Below are 21,412 nucleotides of genomic sequence, written 5' to 3'. Positions count from 1 at the left end.
TAGCAGCTCGAAGAGTCATGAGGTACCCAGCCTGGTGGTTGGCACCTTACCCCACAGGCTGAGACCGCAGCAGGAGGTTACGGAGAGTGGGAGAAACAGCTGTGAGCGGCATGCGGATGGTCAGGATGGCTCTGGAGGTCGGGTGGGGGAAGGAGAGAGAGGCAGAGCGAGCGAGAGACCTGCAAAGCTTGGTCCAGGGCGAGTAGGGAGGATTGAAAGGAGCTTTCCAGAAGGTAGAAGTCTCAGAGGAAGTACAAAGTGTGAGAACACCGGGAAAGCTAACAGTCTGAAGTGGTGATGTTGCAAAGGGGAATGTATGAAATGGCTCGGGGGGGATGTTACAGGATGGCAATTAGAGAGTTACAGACCTTGTTTTCCAATGTAGGAAGGTGGAGACCTGGCTCAAGGAAGTGGCGGGGGGGGGGGGGGGGGTGGGAAACTGAGTGTCTAATATTCCAGGATATCAGCTGGTCAGGTTTGTTTTTCAAGGAAGGACAGGGGGAGAGCCAGCAGTGCCGAAGAAAGGTGTCCTGGAGGGACCAGGGACAGAACCAATTCAGCAGGAGCTCGGCAATGGAAAAAGTGGAACACTGCCTGGTGTAATCTCGTGGAATGAATGTAGAGGAACGAATCTGCAGGGAATTCAGAGGAGGGGGCCAAGAGCTAGGGGTGTTAGTTTACAGGCCAGGATAGGGTTAGCACAAACACGACACAGGACAGAAGTTTCCAAAGCACAATCAGAAAATTTTCCCAAATATGCCCTGTACATAAAAGGCAGGATATATTCAAGCCGGCTCATTCCCGCCCCATCAGTCTCCTCTGGACCATCAGTAAAGTGCTGGAAGGTGTCAGTAACATTGATACCAAGCAGCTCCTGCTCAGCAATAACCTGCTCAGTGACACCCAGTTTGGGTCCCACCAGGGCCACCCAGCTCCTGACCTCATTACAGCCTCAGTTCAAACATGGGCAAAAGAGCTGAATCCCAGACGGGAGGGAAAGTGACAGTCCTTGATATTCAAGGCTGCATTCGACCAGGTGTGGCATCGAGGAGCGCTGGCAAAACTGGAATCATTGGCTATCGGGGGCAAATGGTCTGGTGGTTAGTCAGACCTGACACATAGGAAGATGGTTGTGGCTGTGGGATGTCAGTCATCCCAGCTCCAGGACATCTCTGCAGGAGCTCCTCAGGGCAGTGTCCTAGGCCCAACCGTCCTCAGCTGCTTCATCAATGACCTTCCCTCCATTGTTAGGTCAGAAGTGGGAATGTTCGCCGATGATTGCACAATATTCAGCTCCATACGTGACTCCTCGGATACTGAAGAATTCCAAGTTCAAATGCAACAAGATCTGGACAATATCCAGGCTTGGAGTGACAAGTGACAAGTGACATCCACCCCACACAAATCCCAGGCTGTAACCATCACCAATAAGAGACAATCTGACCACTGCCCCTTGACATTCAATGGTGTTACCATCACTGAACCCCCCCCCCCACCATCAATATCCTGGGGGTTACCATTGACCAGAAACTCAACTGGACTCACCACATAAACACAGCGGCTACAAGAGCAGGTCAGAGGCTGGGAATCCTGCAGCGAGTAACTCCCCTCCTGACTCCCCCCCCCAAAGCCTGTCCCACCATCTACAAGGCACAAGGCAGGAGGGTGAGGGAATACTCCCCACTTGCCCTGGATGGGGGCAGCTCCAACAACACTCAGGAAGCTCGACACCATCCAGGACAAAGCAGCCCCCGCTCGACTGGCACCACATCCACAAACATCCCACTCCCTCCCCCCACCAATGCTCAGTCACAGCAGTGTGTACCATCTACAGGATGCGCTGCAGAAACTCACCAAAGACCCTCAGACAGCACCTTCCAAACCCACGACCCACTTCCATCCAGAAGGACAAGGGGCAGCAGGTACATGGGAACATCACCCCCCTGCAAGTTCCCCTCCGAGCCCCTCCCCATCCTGACATGGAAACATATCCCTGTTCCTTCACAGTCGCCAGATCAGGATCCCTGGAATTCCCTCCCTAATGACACTGGGGTCTACCCACAGCACACGGACTGCAGTGGTTCAAGAAGGCAGCTCACCTCCACCTTCTCACGGTGGTGGGGGGGGGTGGGGGGGGGGTGTGGTGGAGTGGGCAATAAATGCTGGGCCCAGCCAGTGGCTCCCACATCCCACATGTGGATTTTTTTTAAAAAAAGATTCTCCAGCAGCATGTTCCCAGAGAATTGCCAGGCTTGGTTTATGGCAGTGAGACAGGCAACTTCATAATCCTCGTAACTGCTCCTCTGGCACCGCGGCAGCGTCCCTAACCCTCGGGCAGGAGGCCTAGGTTCAAGTCGCACCTACTCCAGAGATATGTGGTAACCTCTCTCTGAACAGGCTGATTAGAAAGAATCCTGTATCAGAAGGTTCAGGGTGATTGCAGAGAGGAGGAATAGTTTGTCCAGAATATGGAGCTCTGCCCAAACTGGAATAAATCTAATGTTAAACTGAGATTTATTGAATATTCTCACTTGTACCTCTGTACAGTGAAAAGCTGATAAAGTCAGCACATTCTGCTGCCACTCCAGAATAAATTACTCAATAAATTAAATAAATGCTAAGATGATGAATAAATTAATATCAGAAACGTTACTGACACTGCAACAGCTCCCTGAGTTTATCTTTCCCCTCTGTAGCTTTCTCTCCCCTCCAGTTGCGGCCATCAGATATTGCCACCCCAAAGGGTCTTCCACCACCATCACATCCACATCCACCACCCACATCCCCACCAGCTGGAGAGGTGGTCACTCTGCACGGGTCTTGTGGCTCCTTCAATACTGGGCGCTGGCCAACAGGGGTCTGGCTTGTCTCCCGAAGCCGCTACCAGGGGTGGAGTGGTGTGGTAGTGGAGGAGGAAAAACACGGGGTCCTGGGAAAGACGCAGAGGCCGTGTGGACGTAACAGAATGCGCTGCATGAGCAGCTGAGCTCAGCCCGGAGGAACCGAGCCTGTCAACTTGGATGGAAATCTAATGGAGATAACTCCACAGGGGCCAGTATCCTGTCGCCACGTTGCTGTTTATTTACACGTGGAGAGTCCTTAATACTGACCCAGCTCCCTCAGAGCCAGCTCTAAAAGTCAACAGGACCTCTGACGCTCCTGTTTATATCCGTCAGCCAGGGCTCGCTAATTGCAGCAGATTCACAGCCCCAGAGATCTCATATTGTGTGAGGTCCACCGGCCTGACCTCGTTACAATCACTACACCCACCCCAAGTCCAACGGCATACACCAGTTTCTTTTGTAGCTCCTCCTGCATTGCTTTAGCACCCCGTCACGTTCCTCAGATACATGTGGCGTACAATGCACAGAGATAACAAGGTGTAGAGGTGGATGGACACAGCAGGCCGAGCAGCATCAGAGGAGCAGGAAAGCTGAAGTTTCGGGCCTAGACCCAACACACAGTAACTTGCTTCCTGCAATCACAGCATCTTAGAAGAAACCCATTCTCTCCTCCAGGCAGAAAAAGGCTTTGGAGGTGGTGATATCTGCGATGTCCATCTCAGATTCCAAGGTACCTTCAACGCTTGATGGAGCAGGGGAACCGAAGGCTTCCAGAAAGCCCGCTGGGGAGCCAGGCACGGATTGTTCTCACACCGTTTGCAGCTTCCGTACAGACCATTGCACTGACCTGAACTCTATATGGCCCTGGTCCTGACCATGCACCAATATAACCTTTTACACATGCAGGGCCATTCCTGTAGCTCCTACACCACACTTCATCCTGAAGTAAACTCCCACTTGATGCTTAGCAGAGTCTTTTGTCCGGTGTTAGCCTTCCTGATGCTATTTCACCCTCCAGCCCAGGTCCAGGAAGATCAGATTTAACCAGGTGTGGAGTCTTCTCCCCATTAGCAATGCTGCTGGAGCTATCCCTGTAATTGTGGCAGGAGTGGTCCGATAATCAAACAGGAACTGGGACAGTTTGGGACGGAGTGAAGCTGTAGGACTGATTGTTTAAGCCTGCCATCAAGGTCTGGCCAGCTCCTTCTGCCAGACTATTAGTCAACCAATGGTATGGATCGGTCCTTACATGCTGAGTGCCGCTCGGCTTTAGGAAATGCCCAAACTCTCTGCTGATAAGTGATGGCCCATTATCGGTGAATATTACTTCTGGGAGCCCATGTATTGCAAAAGGTGTGCGCAGTTTTTTTCTGTTGCTGACGAATGCACATGCAGCGACCTGGAGAGGGCAGCTATGAACACTGAGCCCCTGAAAGGACAAGCATAGTTGGTGTGTATCTGGGTCCAGGGTTTGCCCAACCATTCCCGTGAATGTTGGGGGGAGATGCTGGTGGTAATTTTTGTCCTGGTTGGCATTCTGGGCACCCATATCTGCACCCAGTCCTGGCCACTGGGCATAACATCTCGCTGGCATCTTGAAAACCCCTGAGTGACCCCCTGGCGGAGTTCAGCCAGTATCTGGTGCCAACCTTCGCTCGGGACAATCACTCTTGCTCCCCCTAACGATACGCCGTCCTCTACAGTGAGCTGGTCGCTCTGGGTCGGAAAAGGATTCAGTTCTGGGTGTGATGGTCCTTTGGTGTCCGCCGTCACCACCAGCTGCTTCGGTAACGACTGGATCTTTTGGAGTCCAAAGTCTGATATTATCAGAGGCGACTGGAAGCGTGTCCATGAAATGTAAAACCATTACAGACTCTTGCAGTGGCAGTACCCCCCGGGACGTAGCTCCATGCACCCGTGTCCCCTACTTCACCCCCTTGTAACTATACACAGTCAGCAGCAGACCACCCTCTGAATCCAGCCTGAACTCAGGGCAGGACGGCTTTGTCCTCTGAGCAGGACTGGCAGGGGTTTGTGGTCCATTTTTTTTTTACAAACGCACCTCTGTAAAGGTATTGGTGAAACTTCCCAAGTCCAAATACAACCCACCCACCCTTCCTTCTCTATCTGGGTGTGTTTCTGCTCTGCATTCCCCAAAGTGCCAGGTGCAGAGGCTATTGGGTGCTCCGGCTGCTATCCCTAACTCCCTGCTCCGGGTCCAGGGCAGCCAGGTTTAACCTGCCTTCCCCTCATTACCAACTCTGCTGGAGCTATCCCTCTCTCACTGCCTCTAAAAAACTCCACACAGAGGCGGTATCCCATCACAAAGTCATCCTTCATTTACACACGGAGAGTCCTGGACACTGATCCAGCTCTGAGACTGAGCACAACCTCTGACACTCCTGTTTCTGCCTGTCAGCCAGGTCTTCCTGATTCACAGCCCCAATCAGAGACCTCATGCTCTATCAGAACCACTTGGCTAACTGTGTTTACAATGGCTAGAATAACTTTAAAGAGCTAACTCATTTACAGTCGAGGTAGGGCAAACCAATCCAGAGCTCTGGATGATGAAATAAATTAAAATTACAACGATGAATAAAAGCGCTGGTCTGACCGATGTCAGTGGGAAACATAATGGAGAACTAGGCTGAATGTAGAGAGTTCAGAAGGGAATTGAAAAGGAACCGAAGGTGGACGGCACAGTGGCTCAGTGGTTGGCACTGCTGCTCCCGGTGCCAAGGACCCGGGTTTGATTCCACCCTCAGGGGACTGCCTGTCTGGAGTTTGCACATTCTCCCTGTGTTTGCGTGGGTTTCCTCCCTCAGTCCAAAAATGTGCGGGTTAGGGTGGATTGACCGTGCTAACTTTTCCCATAGCGCCCAGGGATGTGCGGGTTAGGGTGGGTAGGCCGTGCTAAATTGTCCCGTAGTGCCCAGGGATGTGCGAGTTAGGGTGGATTGACCATGCTAACTTTTCCCATAGCGCCCAGGGATGTGCAGGTTAGGGTGGATTCACCGTGCTAACTTTTCCCATAGCGCCCAGGGATGTGCAGGTTAGGGTGGATTGACCGTGCTAACTTTTCCCATAGCGCCCAGGGATGTGCAGGTTAGGGTGGATTGACCGTGCTAACTTTTCCCATAGCGCCCAGGGATGTGCGGGTTAGGGTGGATTGGCCGTGCTAAATTGTCCCGTAGTGCCCAGGGATGTGCGGGTTAGGGTGGGTTGGCCGTGCTAAATTGTCCCATAGTGCCCAGGGATGTGCAGGTTAGGGTGGGTTGGCCGTGCTAAATTGTCCCATAGTGCCCAGGGATGTGCGGGTTAGGGTGGGTTGGCCGTGCTAAATTGTCCCATAGTGCCCAGGGATGTGCAGGTTAGGGTGGGTTGGCCGTGCTAAATTGTCCCGTAGTGCCCAGGGATGTGCGGGTTAGTGTGGATTGGCCGTGCTAAATTGCCCCATAGTGCCCAGGGATGTGCGGGTTAGGGTGGGTTGGCCGTGCTAACTTTTCCCATAGCGCCCAGGGATGTGCAGGTTAGGGTGGATTGACCGTGCTAACTTTTCCCATAGCGCCCAGGGATGTGCGGGTTAGGGTGGATTGGCCGTGCTAAATTGTCCCGTAGTGCCCAGGGATGTGCGGGTTAGGGTGGGTTGGCCGTGCTAAATTGTCCCATAGTGCCCAGGGATGTGCAGGTTAGGGTGGGTTGGCCGTGCTAAATTGTCCCATAGTGCTCAGGGATGTGCGGGTTAGGGTGGGTTGGCCGTGCTAAATTGTCCCATAGTGCCCAGGGATGTGCAGGTTAGGGTGGGTTGGCCGTGCTAAATTGTCCCGTAGTGCCCAGGGATGTGCGGGTTAGTGTGGATTGGCCGTGCTAAATTGCCCCATAGTGCCCAGGGATGTGCGGGTTAGGGTGGGTTGGCCGTGCTAAATTGTCCCATAGTGCCCAGGGGTGTGCGGGTTAGGGTGGACAGGCCGTGCTAAATTGTCCCGTAGTGCCCAGGGATGTGCAGGTTAGGGTGGATTGGCCGAGCTAAATTGTCCCGTAGTGCCCAGGGATGTGTGGGTTAGGGTGCATTGGCCGTGCTAAATTGTCCCATAGTGCCCAGGGATGTGCGGGTTAGGGTGGATTGGCCGCGCTAAATTGTCCCGTAGTGCCCAGGGATGTGCGGGTTAGGGTGGGATTGGCCGTGGGAAATTGTCCCGTAGTGCCCAGGGATGTGTGGGTTAGGGTGGATTGGCTGCGCTAAATTGTTCCATAGTGCCCAGGGATGTGCGGGTTAGGGTGGACAGGTCGTGCTAAATTGTCCCGTAGTGCCCAGGGATGTGCAGGTTAGGGTGGACTGGCCGTGATAAATTGTCCCATAGTGCCCAGGGACGTGCGGCTTAGGGTGGATTGGCCGTGCTAAATTGTCCCATAGTGCCCAGGGATGTGCGGGTTAGGGTGGATTGGCCGTGCTAAATTGTCCCGTAGTGCCCAGGGATGTGCGGGTTAGGGTGGGTTGATCCGGGGGAAATGCAGGGTTACAGGGATCGGGTAGGAGGGTTGGACTGGGCAAGATGCTCTTAAGATGGTCAGTGTGGACTTGATGGGCCAAATGGCCTGCTTCCACAATAGAACATAGAACATAGAACAATATAGCACAGAACAGGCCCTTCAGCCCACGATGTTGAGCCGACCATTGATCCTCATATAGCACCTTCAAATTTCTGTGACCATATGCATGTCCAGCAGTCTCTTAAATGTCCCCAGTGACACGTCCACAACTGCTGCTGGCAACGCATTCCATGCTCTCACAACTCTCTGTGTAAAGAACCTGCCTCTGACATCCCCTCTATACTTTCCTCCAACCAGCTTAAAACTATGACCCCTCGTGTTAGCCATTTCTGCCCTGGGAAATAGTCTCTGGCTATCAACTCTATCTATGCCTCTCATTATCTTGTATACCTCAATTAGGTCCCCTCTCCTCCTCCTTTTCTCCAATGAAAAGAGTCCGAGCTCAGTCAACCTCTCTTCATAAGATAAGCCCTCCAGTCCAGGCAGCATCCTGGTAAACCTCCTCTGAACCCTCTCCAAAGCATCCACATCTTTCCTATAATAGGGCGACCAGAACTGGACGCAGTATTCCAAGTGCGGTCTAACCAAAGTTTTATAGAGCTGCAACAAGATCTCACGGCTCTTAAACTCAATCCCCCTGTTAATGAAATCCAAAACACCATACGCTTTCTTAACAACCCTGTCCACTTGGGTGGCCATTTTAAGGGATCTATGTATCTGCACACCAAGATCCCTCTGTTCCTCCACGCTGCCAAGAATCCTATCCTTAATCCTGTACTCAGCTTTCAAATTCGACCTTCCAAAATGCATCATCTCGCATTTATCCAGGTTGAACTCCATCTGCCACCTCTCAGCCCATCTCTGCATCCTGTCAATGTCCCGCTACAGCCTACAACAGCCCTCTATACTGTCAACGACACCTCCAACCTTCATGTCGTCTGCAAACTTGCTGACCCATCCTTCAATCCCCTCATCCAAGCCATTAATAAAAGTTACAAACAGTAGAGGCCCAAGGACAGAGCCCTGTGGAACCCCACTCACCACTGACTTCCAGGCAGAATATTTTCCTTCTACAATGAAAAGAGTCCGAGCTCAGTCAACTCGCTGTCTTCTGTTGGCCAGCCAATTCTGTATCCAGGCAGCTAAGTTCCCCTGTATCCCATTCCTCCTGACCTTCTGAATGAGCCTACCATGGGGAACCTTATCAAATGCCTTGCTGAATTCCATATACACCACATCCACAGCTCGACCCTCATCAACTTTTCTAGTCACATCCTCAAAGAACTAATGTGGGGATTGTAGGAGAAGGAACTGCCAGCAAAGATACAGGGGTATCCAAAGCCTTCTATACAGTTCAGTGGAAAGAAAGGATGAGTTATAGAGTTATTTAAACTTGACAAAGCATCAGGATTGGGTGAGACTAAGGATAGTGAGAAGCAAAACCGCACAGGCACTGACCATAATCCTTCAGTCCTCCAGAGATTCGGGAGCAGTGACAAATGAACTTCAAATATTACACCCTTGTTTTTAAACATGCTTTAAAGATAAGGCCAGCCATTACAGACTAGCCAGGCCAACTTCAGTGATTGAGAATCAGAAGAACTGCAGATGCTGTAAATGAGGAGCAAAAGCAGAAGCTGCTGGAAAAGCTCAGCAGTCTGGCAGCATCTGTGAAGAAAAATGTCAGAGTTAATGTTTCTGGTCCAGTGACCGTTCCAAGGAATCTCATTTCTCTTCACAGATGCTGCCAGACCCGTTGAGCTTTCGCGGCAACTTCTGTTTTCGTTTCGGTGACTGAGAAGCTGCAAGACACAACGATCTGGAACAAAATTAACCGCCACATGGACATGTGCATCTTAGACGAGGGCGGGCAGCATGGGCTTTTTGAAGGGAAAGTTATGTTTAACAAACAAAGCAATGTTTTTTGAAGAGGGAGCCGACAGGGTTGATCAGGGCAATGTTGTTGATGTGATGTATATGGACTTCCAGAAGGCACCTGATAGATTTGTTGCAAAGTTTGACCTCATGGGCTAAAAAGCACAAATTGGATATGAAACCAGCTTAGGGACAGGAAACAGAACAGCGGAGAACTGTTTTATTTTCTAGCCTGGAGTGAAGTTTGGACAAGGTCTAACCTCCACAGGGATCAGTGTTTGAACCCCTTCCTTTCCAACATTTACAACACAGCCTGCAGCTTGGGTATATAGGGTGGAAAGCCAGGGTGACTGGCAAATTTCCAAACATTGGTCTACGCTGGTCTCCTCATAGTTTACAAAATAAAAAAAGGGGACTGGGGACTGTGGGGGGTGTTAGTGGAATGGACGGACAGGTGCAGTTTGGCCAGACAGCGAATACAAAACCGGGTACAGCTTGAAAAGGGGTTTGGTGACACAGCAATGATGAGCATGCATTAGGAAACAGCCAGATCCCAGAACACACACTACACAGGACACAGAAGTTCTGGATGTGAGTTTGCTCGCTGAGCTGGAAGGTTCGTTTTCAGACGTTTCGTCACCAATCTCGGTAACATCATCAGTGAACCTCCGACGAAGCACTGGTGTTATGTCCGGCTTTCTATTTATCTGTTTAGGTTTCCTTGGGCTGGTGATGTTGTTTCCTGTTCTTTTTCTCAGGGGATGGTAGATGGGCTCCAAATCAATGTGTTTGTTGATAGAGTTCCGGTTGGAATGCCATGCTTCTAGGAATTCTCGTGCGTGTCTCTGTTTGGCTTGTCCTAGGATGGATGTGTTGTCCCATACATACAGATGAGGAAGGACACCACTTTGATTGGGACAACACATCCATCCCAGGACAAGCCAAACAGAGACACGCACGAGAATTCCTAGAAGCATGGCATTCCAACCGGAACTCCATCAACAAACACATTGATTTGGAGCCCATCTACCACCCCCTGAGAAAAAGAACAGGAAATGACATCACTGCAAGAAATGACACACCAACCCAAGGAAACCTAAACAGATAAATAGAAAGCCGGACATAACACCAGCGCTTCGTCGGAGGCTCACTGATGATGTTACCTAGAATGGTGACGAAACGTCTGGGAACAAACCTTCCAGCTCAGCGAGCAAACTCACATCCAGAACCTCAACCTGAGCTACAAATCTTCTCAAAACTCGCTAGGAGACAGAAGTGTAGAGCACAGGATGGCCCAGTGTTGCACCGAACATGATGCTAAATGAAACCCCTCCTGCCTACCCTTGATCCATATCCCTCCATTCCTTGCATATTCATGTGCTAATCTAAAAGCCCCTTAAACACCCCTATCATACCTGCCTCAGCCACTATCCCTGGCAACACATTCCAGAATCCTAACGGTCTGTATAAAAAAACTTGCCCCTCATACCTCCGTCTCCCTTTTCCCCTCTTAGCTTAATGGCATGCCCCCGAGGCAGGAAGGATGTGAGTACACTGGACACCCAGAAGCAGATGAGATTTATGCGAATAATTCCAGGGATAGGGATTACCTTAACAGACTGAGGCAGCGTGTGAGCGAGAGCGTGCACCTCTGAGCGAGAGTCAATAGTGGGAAGGAAATTTGATTGAGGACTTGGTGATATCACGAGGAGGTCTGGGCTGACTAAACAGGGAGAAGCCACTCTAATTGGTGGAAAAGTCAAGAAGCAGAGGCAGAGCCTGAAGGTAGCGATTGGGAAAAGAAGCAACAAGAGTAAAAATGTGTTCCCTCAGGGAGAGACTGGGATCTGGAATGCACAGCCTGGGAGTGTGGTGGAGGCATGTGGATTGGTACCTGGAAAGGGGAAATGAGCAGGAATGTTGGAAGTAGGCAGGTGAGTGGGACTCAGAGAGTTGCACCTTCACAGGGCCAGCATAGACTAGCAGCTCTCTGAATGGCCTTCCGAGAAGTAATCATTGAGTTCCTAAGATTGTGACAGAGTATCCACCACATCCCGTTGCGAATGGTGGTGGAAAATCAAATAAAGAGCAGAGAGGGGGCTTCACAAATCCCCCCATTCCATTTCATCAGTGCAAAAGGTAAGGCTGAAGCTTTCGCAGCAATCTTCAGCCAGAAGTGCCGAGTTGATGATCCATCTCGGCCTCCTCCAGAGGTCCCCAGTGTTACAGATACCAGTCTTCAGCCAGTTCGATTCACTCCACGTGATATCGGGAAAAGGTTGGAGATAGTGGATACTGCAAAGGCTGTGGGCCCTGACAACATCCCAGCAATAGCACTGAAGGCTTGTGCTCCAGAACTTACTGCGCCCCCCCCCCCCCCCCCCCCCCCCCGCCCAAGCTGTCCCAGTCCAGTTACAACACCGGTATCTACCTGACAATGTGGAAACTTGTCTAAGCATGCCCTGTACATAAAAAGCAGGATAAATCCAACTGGGACAATTCCCACCCCATCAGTATCCTCTGGACCATCAGTAAAGTGATGGAAGGTGTCAGTAACATTGATACCAAGCAGCACCTGCTCAGCAATAACCTGCTCAGTGACACCCAGTTTGGGTCCCACCAGGGCCACTCAGCTCCTGACCTCATTACAGCCTCGGTTCAAACATGGGCAAAAGAGCTAAATCCCAGGGGGGAGGGAAAGTGGTAGTCCTTGATATTCAAGGCTGCATTCAACCAGGTGTGGCATCGAGGAGTTCTAGCAAAAGTGGAGTCACTGGGTATCAGGGGAACACTCTCCAAACTGGTTGGAGTCAGACCTGGCACACAGGAAGATGGTCGTGGCTGTGGGAGGTCAGTCATCTCAGCTCCAGGATATCTCTGCAGGAGCTCCTCAGGGTAGTGTCCTAGGCCCAACCATCCTCAGCTGCTTCATCAATGACCTTCCCTCCATCATTAGGTCAGAAGTGGGAATGTTCATGATGTTCAACACCATTCGTGACTCCTCAGATACTGAACTGCTTCAAGACGAATGCAACGAGCGCCAGAAAATATCCAGGCTTGGAGTGACAAGTGACAAGTGACATCCACCCCACACAAATCCCAGGCTGTAACCATCACCAATAAGAGACAATCTGACCACTGCCCCTTGACATTCAATGGTGTTACCATCACTGAACCCCCCCCCACCATCAACATCCTGGGGGTTATTGTTGACCAGAAACTCAACTGGACCCACCACATAAACACAGCAGCTACAAGAGCAGGTCAGAGGCTGGGAATCCTGCAGCGAGTAACTCCCCTCCTGACTCCCCACCCAAAGCCTGTCCCACCATCCACAAGGCACAAGGCAGGAGGGTGAGGGAATACTCCCCATTTGCCCTGGATGGGGGCAGCCCCAACAACACTCAGGAAGCTCAACACCATCCAGGACAAAGCAGCCCCCGCTCGATTGGCACCACATCCACAAACATCCCACTCCCTCCCCCCGACCGACGCTCAGTCGCAGCAGTGTGTACCATCTACAGGATGCTCTGCAGAAACTCACCAAAGACCCTCAGGCAGCACCTTCCAAACCCACGACCCACTTCCATCCAGAAGGACAAGGGCCAGCAGGTACATGGGAACACCAGCCCCTGCACGTTCCCCTCCGAGCCCCTCCCCATCCTGACTTGGAAATATATCCCCGTTCCGTCAGTGTTTCAGAGTCAGAATCCTGCAACTCCCTCCCTGACAGTCCTCACACCACATGGTCTGCAGTTGTTCAAGAAAGCTACTCACTTCCGTTTGTGCCAGAGAATTTGGGGATTGGCATTGATTTGCGGCTCAGCCAGTGATGCCCACATCCCAGGATCAAAGATTTAAGCACTCCCAGGGACAGGGACAGCATGGGATTAGACACAGAATAATGCTCCCTCTACACTGTCCCCTATTAAACACTCACAGGACAGGGGCAGCACAGGGTTAGATACAAAGTAAAGCTCCCTCTACACTGTCCCCCATCAAACACTCCCAGGACAGGGACAGCACGGAGTTAGATTCAGACTAAAACTCTTTCTGACCTTACAAACTGAAAGTACAGCTCCCTCGACACAGTCTCCATCAAACTCTCCCAGGACAGGTGGTCTGATCCACCAATACTGATCCCGAACATAAAGCTGCACAAACTGATCAGTTTGTCAGGAGCTGTGGCTATTTGAGGTTGAATTGGACATTGAACTGTAAACAGCCGAGGCCTCTCTCTCCCACCAGGCCCATGCTGGAAGAGTTTGCTGGAACTGGGTGGAGATTAAAACCTGGCACCCGGCCCGTGTTTCATGAATCAAACACGAGATTCTGCCGGAGCCGAGGCTGAAAGCAGCCACACAGATTCCTGACAGGCTCGGTTCACCATGGCAGGCCATTCAGCCGTGCCACCCCATCCGAACCCACCTCCATGTTTATCCCTCCCACAACTTCTCATCACCCCCCAACTCAGTCTCTGTCCTACCTCTCTTTCTGTTTATTTCATTCCCTCTCTCTTTCAACTTATGTCCCTGTCCCACGTCCTGTTCCTCACCTTCACTCCTCCTCTGACACGTTCCCTACTTCATTCATTCCCCCTTCACCCATCCCTCCCTTGGTCCCTCCCTCCCACTTTCTCTCATCCCCCAGCTTTCCCCCTCCACCCCTCGCCCACTTTCCCTCACCCTCAGCCCCTCCCACGTCATTCCCTCTCATCCCCCTCTCGCATTCTTCCCTCCCTCCTCTCCCTCGTTTCCCCCTCACTCTCTTCCCATTGCCCCTACGCCCCACTCCCCACTCCCCTCCCCCCTCCCCATGCACCCTCTCCTCCCTTTTGCTCATTGCCTCCGTCTCTCCCGATCTCCCTCTACCCCCACTGACACCCACTCCCACAACCCGCTCTACACCCCGATACCCACACCCCTCAACACTATCTACTCGCCCCATACCCACCCTCTCTTACCCCCGATTCCCACCCTCTCTACCCCCGTGATACCGACACCCCCAACACTCTGCCCGCCCCATACCCACCCTCCCTTATCCCCGATCCCCACCTGGCCCCCCCCCCAGCCTCTCTAACCCCTAATGCCCACCCTCCACCCCACCCTCTCTAACCCCACGATACCCACACCCCCAACACTCACTACACACCATACCCACACCCTCTCTTACCCACAAACCCCACCCAGCCAAGCCTCTCTATACCCCCAATGCCAACCCTCACCAACACCTGATGCCCACCCCACGCCCCCATCCTCTCTATCCCCTAATGCCCAACCCCCACCCTCTCTATCCCCCCCGAAGACCACCTCCCACCCTCTCTATCCCCGATGCCCACCCTGTCTACCCACTACCCACCCCAATGCCCACCCTCCCTGCCACCCTGTCTACCCGCTACCCCCCCAATCCCACCCTCTCTACCCCCCAGATGCCCACCTTCCACCCCACCCTCTTTACCCCCCATGCCCACCCTCCACCCCACCCTCTCTACCCCCCATGCCCACCCTCCACCCCACCCTCTCTACCCCCCATGCCCACCCTCCACCCCACCCTCTCTACTCCCCAGATGCCCACCCTCCACCCCATCCTCTCTAACCCCCGACACCCACCCTCTCTACCCCCCAGATGCCTACCCTCCACCCCACCCTCTCTACTCCCCAGATGCCCACCCTCCACCTCATCCTCTCTAACCCCCGACACCCACCCTCTCTACCCCCCAGACGCCCACTCTCTGTACCCCCAAGATGCCCACCCTTCACCCCACCCTCTGTAGCCCCCAGATGCCCACCCTTCACCCCACCCTCTGTACCCCCCAGATGCCCACCCTTCACCCCACCTTCTGTACCCCCCAGATGCCCACCCTTCACCCCACCTTCTGTACCCCCCAGATGCCCACCCTTCACCCCACCTTCTGTACCCCCCAGATGCCCACCCTTCACCCCACCTTCTGTACCCCCCAGATGCCCACCCTTCACCCCACCCTCTGTACCCCCCAGATGCCCACCCTTCACCCCACCCTCTGTACCCCCAGATGCCCACCCTTCACCCCACCCTCTGTACCCCCAGATGCCCACCCTCCACCCCACCCTCTGTACCCCCAGATGCCCACCCTTCACCCCACCCTCTCTACCCCCCAGATGCCCACCCTTCACCCCACCCTCTGTACCCCCAAGATGCCCACCCTTCACCCCACCCTCTGTACCCCCAGATGCCCACCCTTCACCCCACCCTCTGTACCCCCAGATGCCCACCCTTCACCCCACCCTCTCTACCCCCCAGATGCCCACCCTCCACCCCACCCTCTGTACCCCCAGATGCCCACCCTTCACCCCACCCTCTCTACCCCCAAGATGCCCACCCTTCACCCCACCCTCTGTACCCCCCAGATGCCCACCCTTCACCCCACCCTCTGTACCCCCCAGATGCCCACCCTCCACCCCACCCTCTCTACCCCCGCCCGGACTCACCCTGGCGTTGCCCCCCCGCCAGTGAGGAGCTGCCTGCGGGCCGGTGAGGAGCGGAGCCCCGGGCCATGCCGCTGCCGGGAGCCGCTCTGTGGGATCTTGCTGTTCCCCCGGGCCCCGGACACAAAACTTTTCCCAAACTTTCCCGGAGCCACCACGAACTTTCCCGGGAATGTCGGCGGGGGGAGGGGTGAGATACCGGGGCCCGGGGGGTGGGGGGGGGGCACACACAAAGAGGTGGGTGGGAGCTGGGGGGGATCTACCACCGGGAATCCACTCGATCTCCCAGATCCCAGCTGATCGCCCTCTCACACACCGGTCGCCATTAGCTCCGGTGACGTGGGAGAGTTTCGGGGAATCCGGCCGGATCCTTAAAGGGACAGGCTCACCCCAGCACAGCGCCCTGTGCCGCCTCCTGCGGCTGATCAGCCCGCTCCGGGGGGGGGGTGGGGTGGGGTGGGATGGGGAGACTGTCTGTCCAACAGCCTCCCCCCCACCCCACGGGAATATTCTGTTCAGGCACAGCACCACAAACTCACACAGTACGGAACCCTGTTCCTCTCCCTTCACCAGTCCCACTATCCCCACAGTGTGCAAACAGGCCATTCAGCCCATCGAGTCTACACCAACCCGCACCAACAAGAGCATTTACCCCAATCCCACACCCGATCCCTGTAACACTGCATCTCCCATGGCCAACCCACCCTAACCCACACATCCCTGTGCACTATGGGACAATTTAGCACGGCCAACCCACCCTAACCCACACATCCCTGGACACTACGGGACAATTTAGCACGGCCAACCCACCCTAACCCACACATCCCTGGGCACTATGGGACAATTTAGCACAGCCAACCCACCCTAAACCGCACATCCCTGGCACTATGGGACAATTTAACACGGCCAACCCACCCTAACCCGCACATCCCTGGGCACTATGGGACAATTTAGCACGGCCAATCCACCCTAACCTGCACATCCCTGGGCACTATGGGACAATTTAGCACAGCCAACCCACCCTAACCCGCACATCCCTGGGCACTATGGGACAATTTAGCACGGCCTGTCCACCCTAACCCACACATCCCTGGGCACTACGGGACAATTTAGCACGGCCAACCCACCCTAACCCGCACATCCCTGGGCACTATGGGACAATTTAGCACGGCCAATCCCACCCTAACCCGCACATCCCTGGGCACTATGGGACAATTTAGCACGGCCTGTCCACCCTAACCCACACATCCCTGGGCACTATGGGACAATTTAGCACGGCCTGTCCACCCTAACCCACACATCCCTGGGCACTACGGGACAATTTAGCACGGCCTGTCCACCCTAACCCACACATCCCTGGGCACTATGGGACAATTTAGCACGGCCTGTCCACCCTAACCCGCACATCCCTGGGCACTATGGGACAATTTAGCACGGCCTGTCCACCCTAACCCACACATCCCTGGGCACTATGGGACAATTTAGCACGGCCTGTCCACCCTAACCCGCACATCCCTGGGCACTATGGGACAATTTAGCACGGCCAACCCACCCTAACCCACACATCCCTCGGCACTATGAGACAATTTAGCACGGCCAATCCACCCTAACCCACACATCCCTGAGCACTATGGGACAATTTAGCACGGCCAATCCACCCTAACCCGCACATCCCTGGGAACTACGGGACAATTTAGCACGGCCTGTCCACCCTAACCCACACATCCCTGGGCACTATGGGACAATTTAGCACAGCCAACCCACCCTAACCCGCACATCCCTGGGCACTATGGGACAATTTAGCACGGCCAACTCACCCTAACCCGCACATCCCTGGACACTATGGGACAATTTAGCACGGCCTGTCCACCCTAACCCACACATCCCTGGGCACTACGGGACAATTTAGCACGGCCAATCCACCCTAACCCGCACATCCCTGGGCACAACGGGACAATTTAGCACGGCCAATCCACCCTAACCCACACACCCCTGGACACTATGGGACAATTTAGCACGGCCAACCCACCCTAACCCACACATCCCTGGGCACTATGGAACAATTTAGCACGGCCAATCCACCGTAACCCGCACATCTTTGGACTGTGGGAGGAAACTGGAGCACCCGGAGAAAACCCACGCAGACACAGGGAGAATGTGCAAACTCCACACAGACAGTGTGGGACGACGGTGGGATCGAACCCACAACCTTCTCACTGTGTGGCAGCCTTGCTTACCATCAATGCACTGTGTCGCCCTGCATTGGGTTAGGGCTCGGGTTCGATCTCTCAGTAATGGGGAGGTAGTGGTGTCTGAACTGTGTGAGGATGGGGCAGTGTCAGTTCTGCATAGGGAGGGTGGGGTATGCAGTTTCTGAATAAGGGGTCTCTCGTTTGAGGCAGTGTCAAGGAGGAATCTCAGGGTCAATCTTTGGAAATCTATACCCTCCTTACGGTGGGTTATTCAGGGCTCAGTTCAAAAGGTGCCAGGGTGTCTTGGATTGTGGGTGGTGGTCTGTATGGCCTTCTATTATTCCTGATTCTGATAGCTGTGTGCTGTGAGACTGTTCATTCACCATCACCACAACATGAGGGGTTTAGGGCTGTAACTGATGACAACCTGCTTCCTCGTTCACTTTCTCAGGCATTCTCTCCACCTTAGCTGCATTTTCCTTCTTCCTCGTCCATTTAACCCTCGAATTATCCTTCCGCTAGGACAAGGGTGTTGGGCCTCTGCATTCTGAAGAAGCCTAAACATTAACTCTGCTCTCTATCTCCTCAGATGCTGCCAGACCTGCTGAGTTTCTCCAGCAGTTTCTGTTTCTGGCTCCCTGTTTGCACTGACTGCACACAATTTCTCTCGCTGGCATCAACAATCCTTTTTGTTCCTGATCTCGTACAACATAGGACAGTACAGGCCCTTCAGCCCATGATGTTGTGCCAACACCCTGCTCTAAGTTCAAACTACCCTGTATACCCCACATTTTACTATCCTCCATGTGCCTATCCAAGAGTCACTTATAAGTCTCTAAGGTATGTGACTCCACTCCCACTGCTGGCCGTGCATTCCACAAGCCCACCACTCTCTGTGTGAAGAACCTATCTCTGACATCTCCCCCATACCTCCTCACCTTAAAATGATACCACCTTGTGATAGTCAGTTCCACCGGGAGAAAAAGTCTCTGAGTATTCACTCTATTAATGCCTATCATCAGCTTGTATGCCTCTCTTAAGTCACCTCTCATTCTTCTTCACTCCAATGAGAAAAGCCTTCGCTTCCTCAACCTTTCCTCATAAGACCTGCCCTCCAGTCCAGACAGCATCCTGGTAAATCTACTCTGCACCCTCTCTAAAGCTTCCACATTCTTCCTATAATGAGATGACCAGAACTGAACACAATATTCCACATCCTTTACTAGGATGTTGCCTGGTATGGAGGGAAGGTCTTATGAGGAAAGGCTGAGGGACTTGAGGCTGTTTTCATTAGAGAGAAGAAGGTTGAGAGGTGACTTAATTGAAACATATAAAATAATCAGAGGGTTAGACAGGGTGGAAAGGGAGAGCCTTTTTCCTAGGATGGTGACGGCGAGCACGAGGGGGCATAGCTTTAAATTGAAGGTGAAAGATATAGGACAGATGTCAGAGGTAGTTTCTTTACTCAGAGAGTAGTAAGGGAGTGGAATGCTTTGCCTGCAACGGTAGTAGATTCGCCAACTTTAGGTACATTTAAGTCGTCATTGGACAAGCATATGGACGTACATAGAATAGTGTAGGTTAGATGGGCTTGAGATCGGTATGACAGGTCGGCACAACATCGAGGGCCGAAGGGCCTGTACTGTGCTGTCATGTTCTATGTTCTACGTGTGGTCTAACCAGGGTTTTATAGAGCTGCAGCATAGCCTCACTGCTCTTAAACTCAACCTCCCTGCCAATGAAAGCCAATTTGATCAAATGCACTTAGCCAATCTTTCTGCTCTGGAGGAAACTCACAACCAGGTGGGACCTGTGAGCGCAGAAATGATCCCGTCCTGTGTCGCTAACAAGGTGCAGGAGGAGATTCCCGGAGGACTAATGATGACAACACAGCAGTTACCCCAGAAAAGCCTGGTACTGCACTGGAATCTTCAGCTAGCTTTGGTCTCATTTGACCAGAGCATGTGTGGGTGTCTCTGGCAGGGCCCAGCAGTTATTGGCCTTGGGAAATGTTAAGAATCAACTTCATTGCTGTGGGTCTGGAGTCACATATAGTTTACTCTAGGTAGTGTTGACAGATTTCCTTCCTTAATCCACATAGGATGTGGGTATCCCTGGCTGGACTAGCATTTATTGCCCATCCCTAATTGCCTGGGGGCAGTTAAGAGTTAACCACATTGTTGTGGGCCTGGAGTCACATGTAGCTCCTGCTAGATAGTGATGGCATTTTCCTTCCCTCAGGAAGGGGAAGGATGGATTCATTAGACTCTTAATTCCTGATTTTAATTGGATTCAACTAGCAGGATCTACTGTGTTGTGTTTGAACATGGGTCCCCAGAACATTATTGGGTCTCTGAATTGGCAGTCCAGTGATAATACCACATGGCCATCAAGCCCAAAGGCTTTTTACAGCAAGCAATTACAGTAGACCATTCAACTTAATTCAAATTACTGGTGGGATTTAAGCCTCCCATTGATCTGAGGTTCTGGATTCCTAGCCCAGTGACATCGGCACTGTGCCATCTCCAGCATCTGCAGTTCCCATTATCTCTGGCACTGTGCCACTGTTGGGGGTAACACAGGATTTCATGTGGATATAATGAGGCAGCAGTAGCCTCAAGAGATAGTAGGAGCTGCCGATGCTGGAGTCAGAGAGAACGCACAGTGTGGGGGCTGCAGGATCTCAGCAGGCCGGGAGATAGGAGAGATGAGAAGTTGGACCTTGTTGTTAGGGAGAAATCACTGGGATGACGTGTTGAATTGTGTCCAGGCCCCAGTGAGTTTACAAAGACGGCACCGATTTCAGATCCTCACAACTAAAGGTTTTGTAAGAACACCAGGGATTCATGTCTTTGTTATCGCTGGCCTTGGGGATAGGAGTGGCCTGTCAAACTGGGTGGTGGCTACTCCCTGTAAACAGAATTAACAAAAGAAAGATTCAGCACCACTACAGTAAAAAGAAAGAGTTTCTCAAAGTTTGTTTTAAACTCAGAACTTCCTGGAAGCGCCTCCGAATCAATGAGACTGTTTACAGAGGGCAGTCAGTGCGGGAGGGCCAGGAATACAGCCTATACACAGCAAGATCCCAACATCAGCAACCCTATCCCAAACTGGATAATCTGTTTCTGGGATGTTGGAGAAGGAATGAATTCCACTTGTGTGACACCAGTGACAATGTCCCTGCCCAATTTCAAAACGCAGCCATTCCAAGTGTGTGGTGTGATGGGTTTTGGGGGGGTTAATGGGGTTTGGGGGAGTGATGGGGTTTGGGGGTGTGAGGGGTTTGGGGGTGTGATTGGGTTTCTGTGGGTGATGGAGTTTGGGGAGTTTTGGGGGTTTGGAGAGTGATGGGGTTTGGGGGTGTTGGGGAGTTTGGGGGTTGATGGGGTTTGGGGGTGTGGGGGGCTGATGGAGTTTGGGGGTGTGATGGGTATGGGGGTGTGATTGGGTTTCAGTGGGTGATGGAGTTTGGGGGTGTTGGGGGGTT

The 21,412-nt window shown here is 52.8% G+C and overlaps 1 protein-coding gene across 1 annotated transcript in view; it reads right to left on the bottom strand.

The window, feature by feature from the left end:
* LOC125448637 (kinesin-like protein KIF1C) overlaps positions 1-15,803 on the bottom strand; it is a 54,653-nt gene extending 38,850 nt beyond the window's left edge. Inside the window, 5 exon segments of the mRNA XM_059642565.1 lie at positions 2,782-2,929; positions 4,093-4,272; positions 4,401-4,679; positions 13,333-13,457; positions 15,737-15,803. Coding sequence (XP_059498548.1) covers positions 2,782-2,929; positions 4,093-4,272; positions 4,401-4,679; positions 13,333-13,457; positions 15,737-15,803 — 799 coding nt within the window.
* Between the last annotated feature and the right edge of the window lie 5,609 nt (positions 15,804-21,412).

This window comes from Stegostoma tigrinum, chromosome 45 (genome assembly GCF_030684315.1).
Source record: "Stegostoma tigrinum isolate sSteTig4 chromosome 45, sSteTig4.hap1, whole genome shotgun sequence".
NCBI lineage: Eukaryota > Metazoa > Chordata > Chondrichthyes > Orectolobiformes > Stegostomatidae > Stegostoma > Stegostoma tigrinum.
Note: the sequence above shows the minus strand (reverse complement) of the source record. Positions and strands in the feature narration are given on the sequence as shown.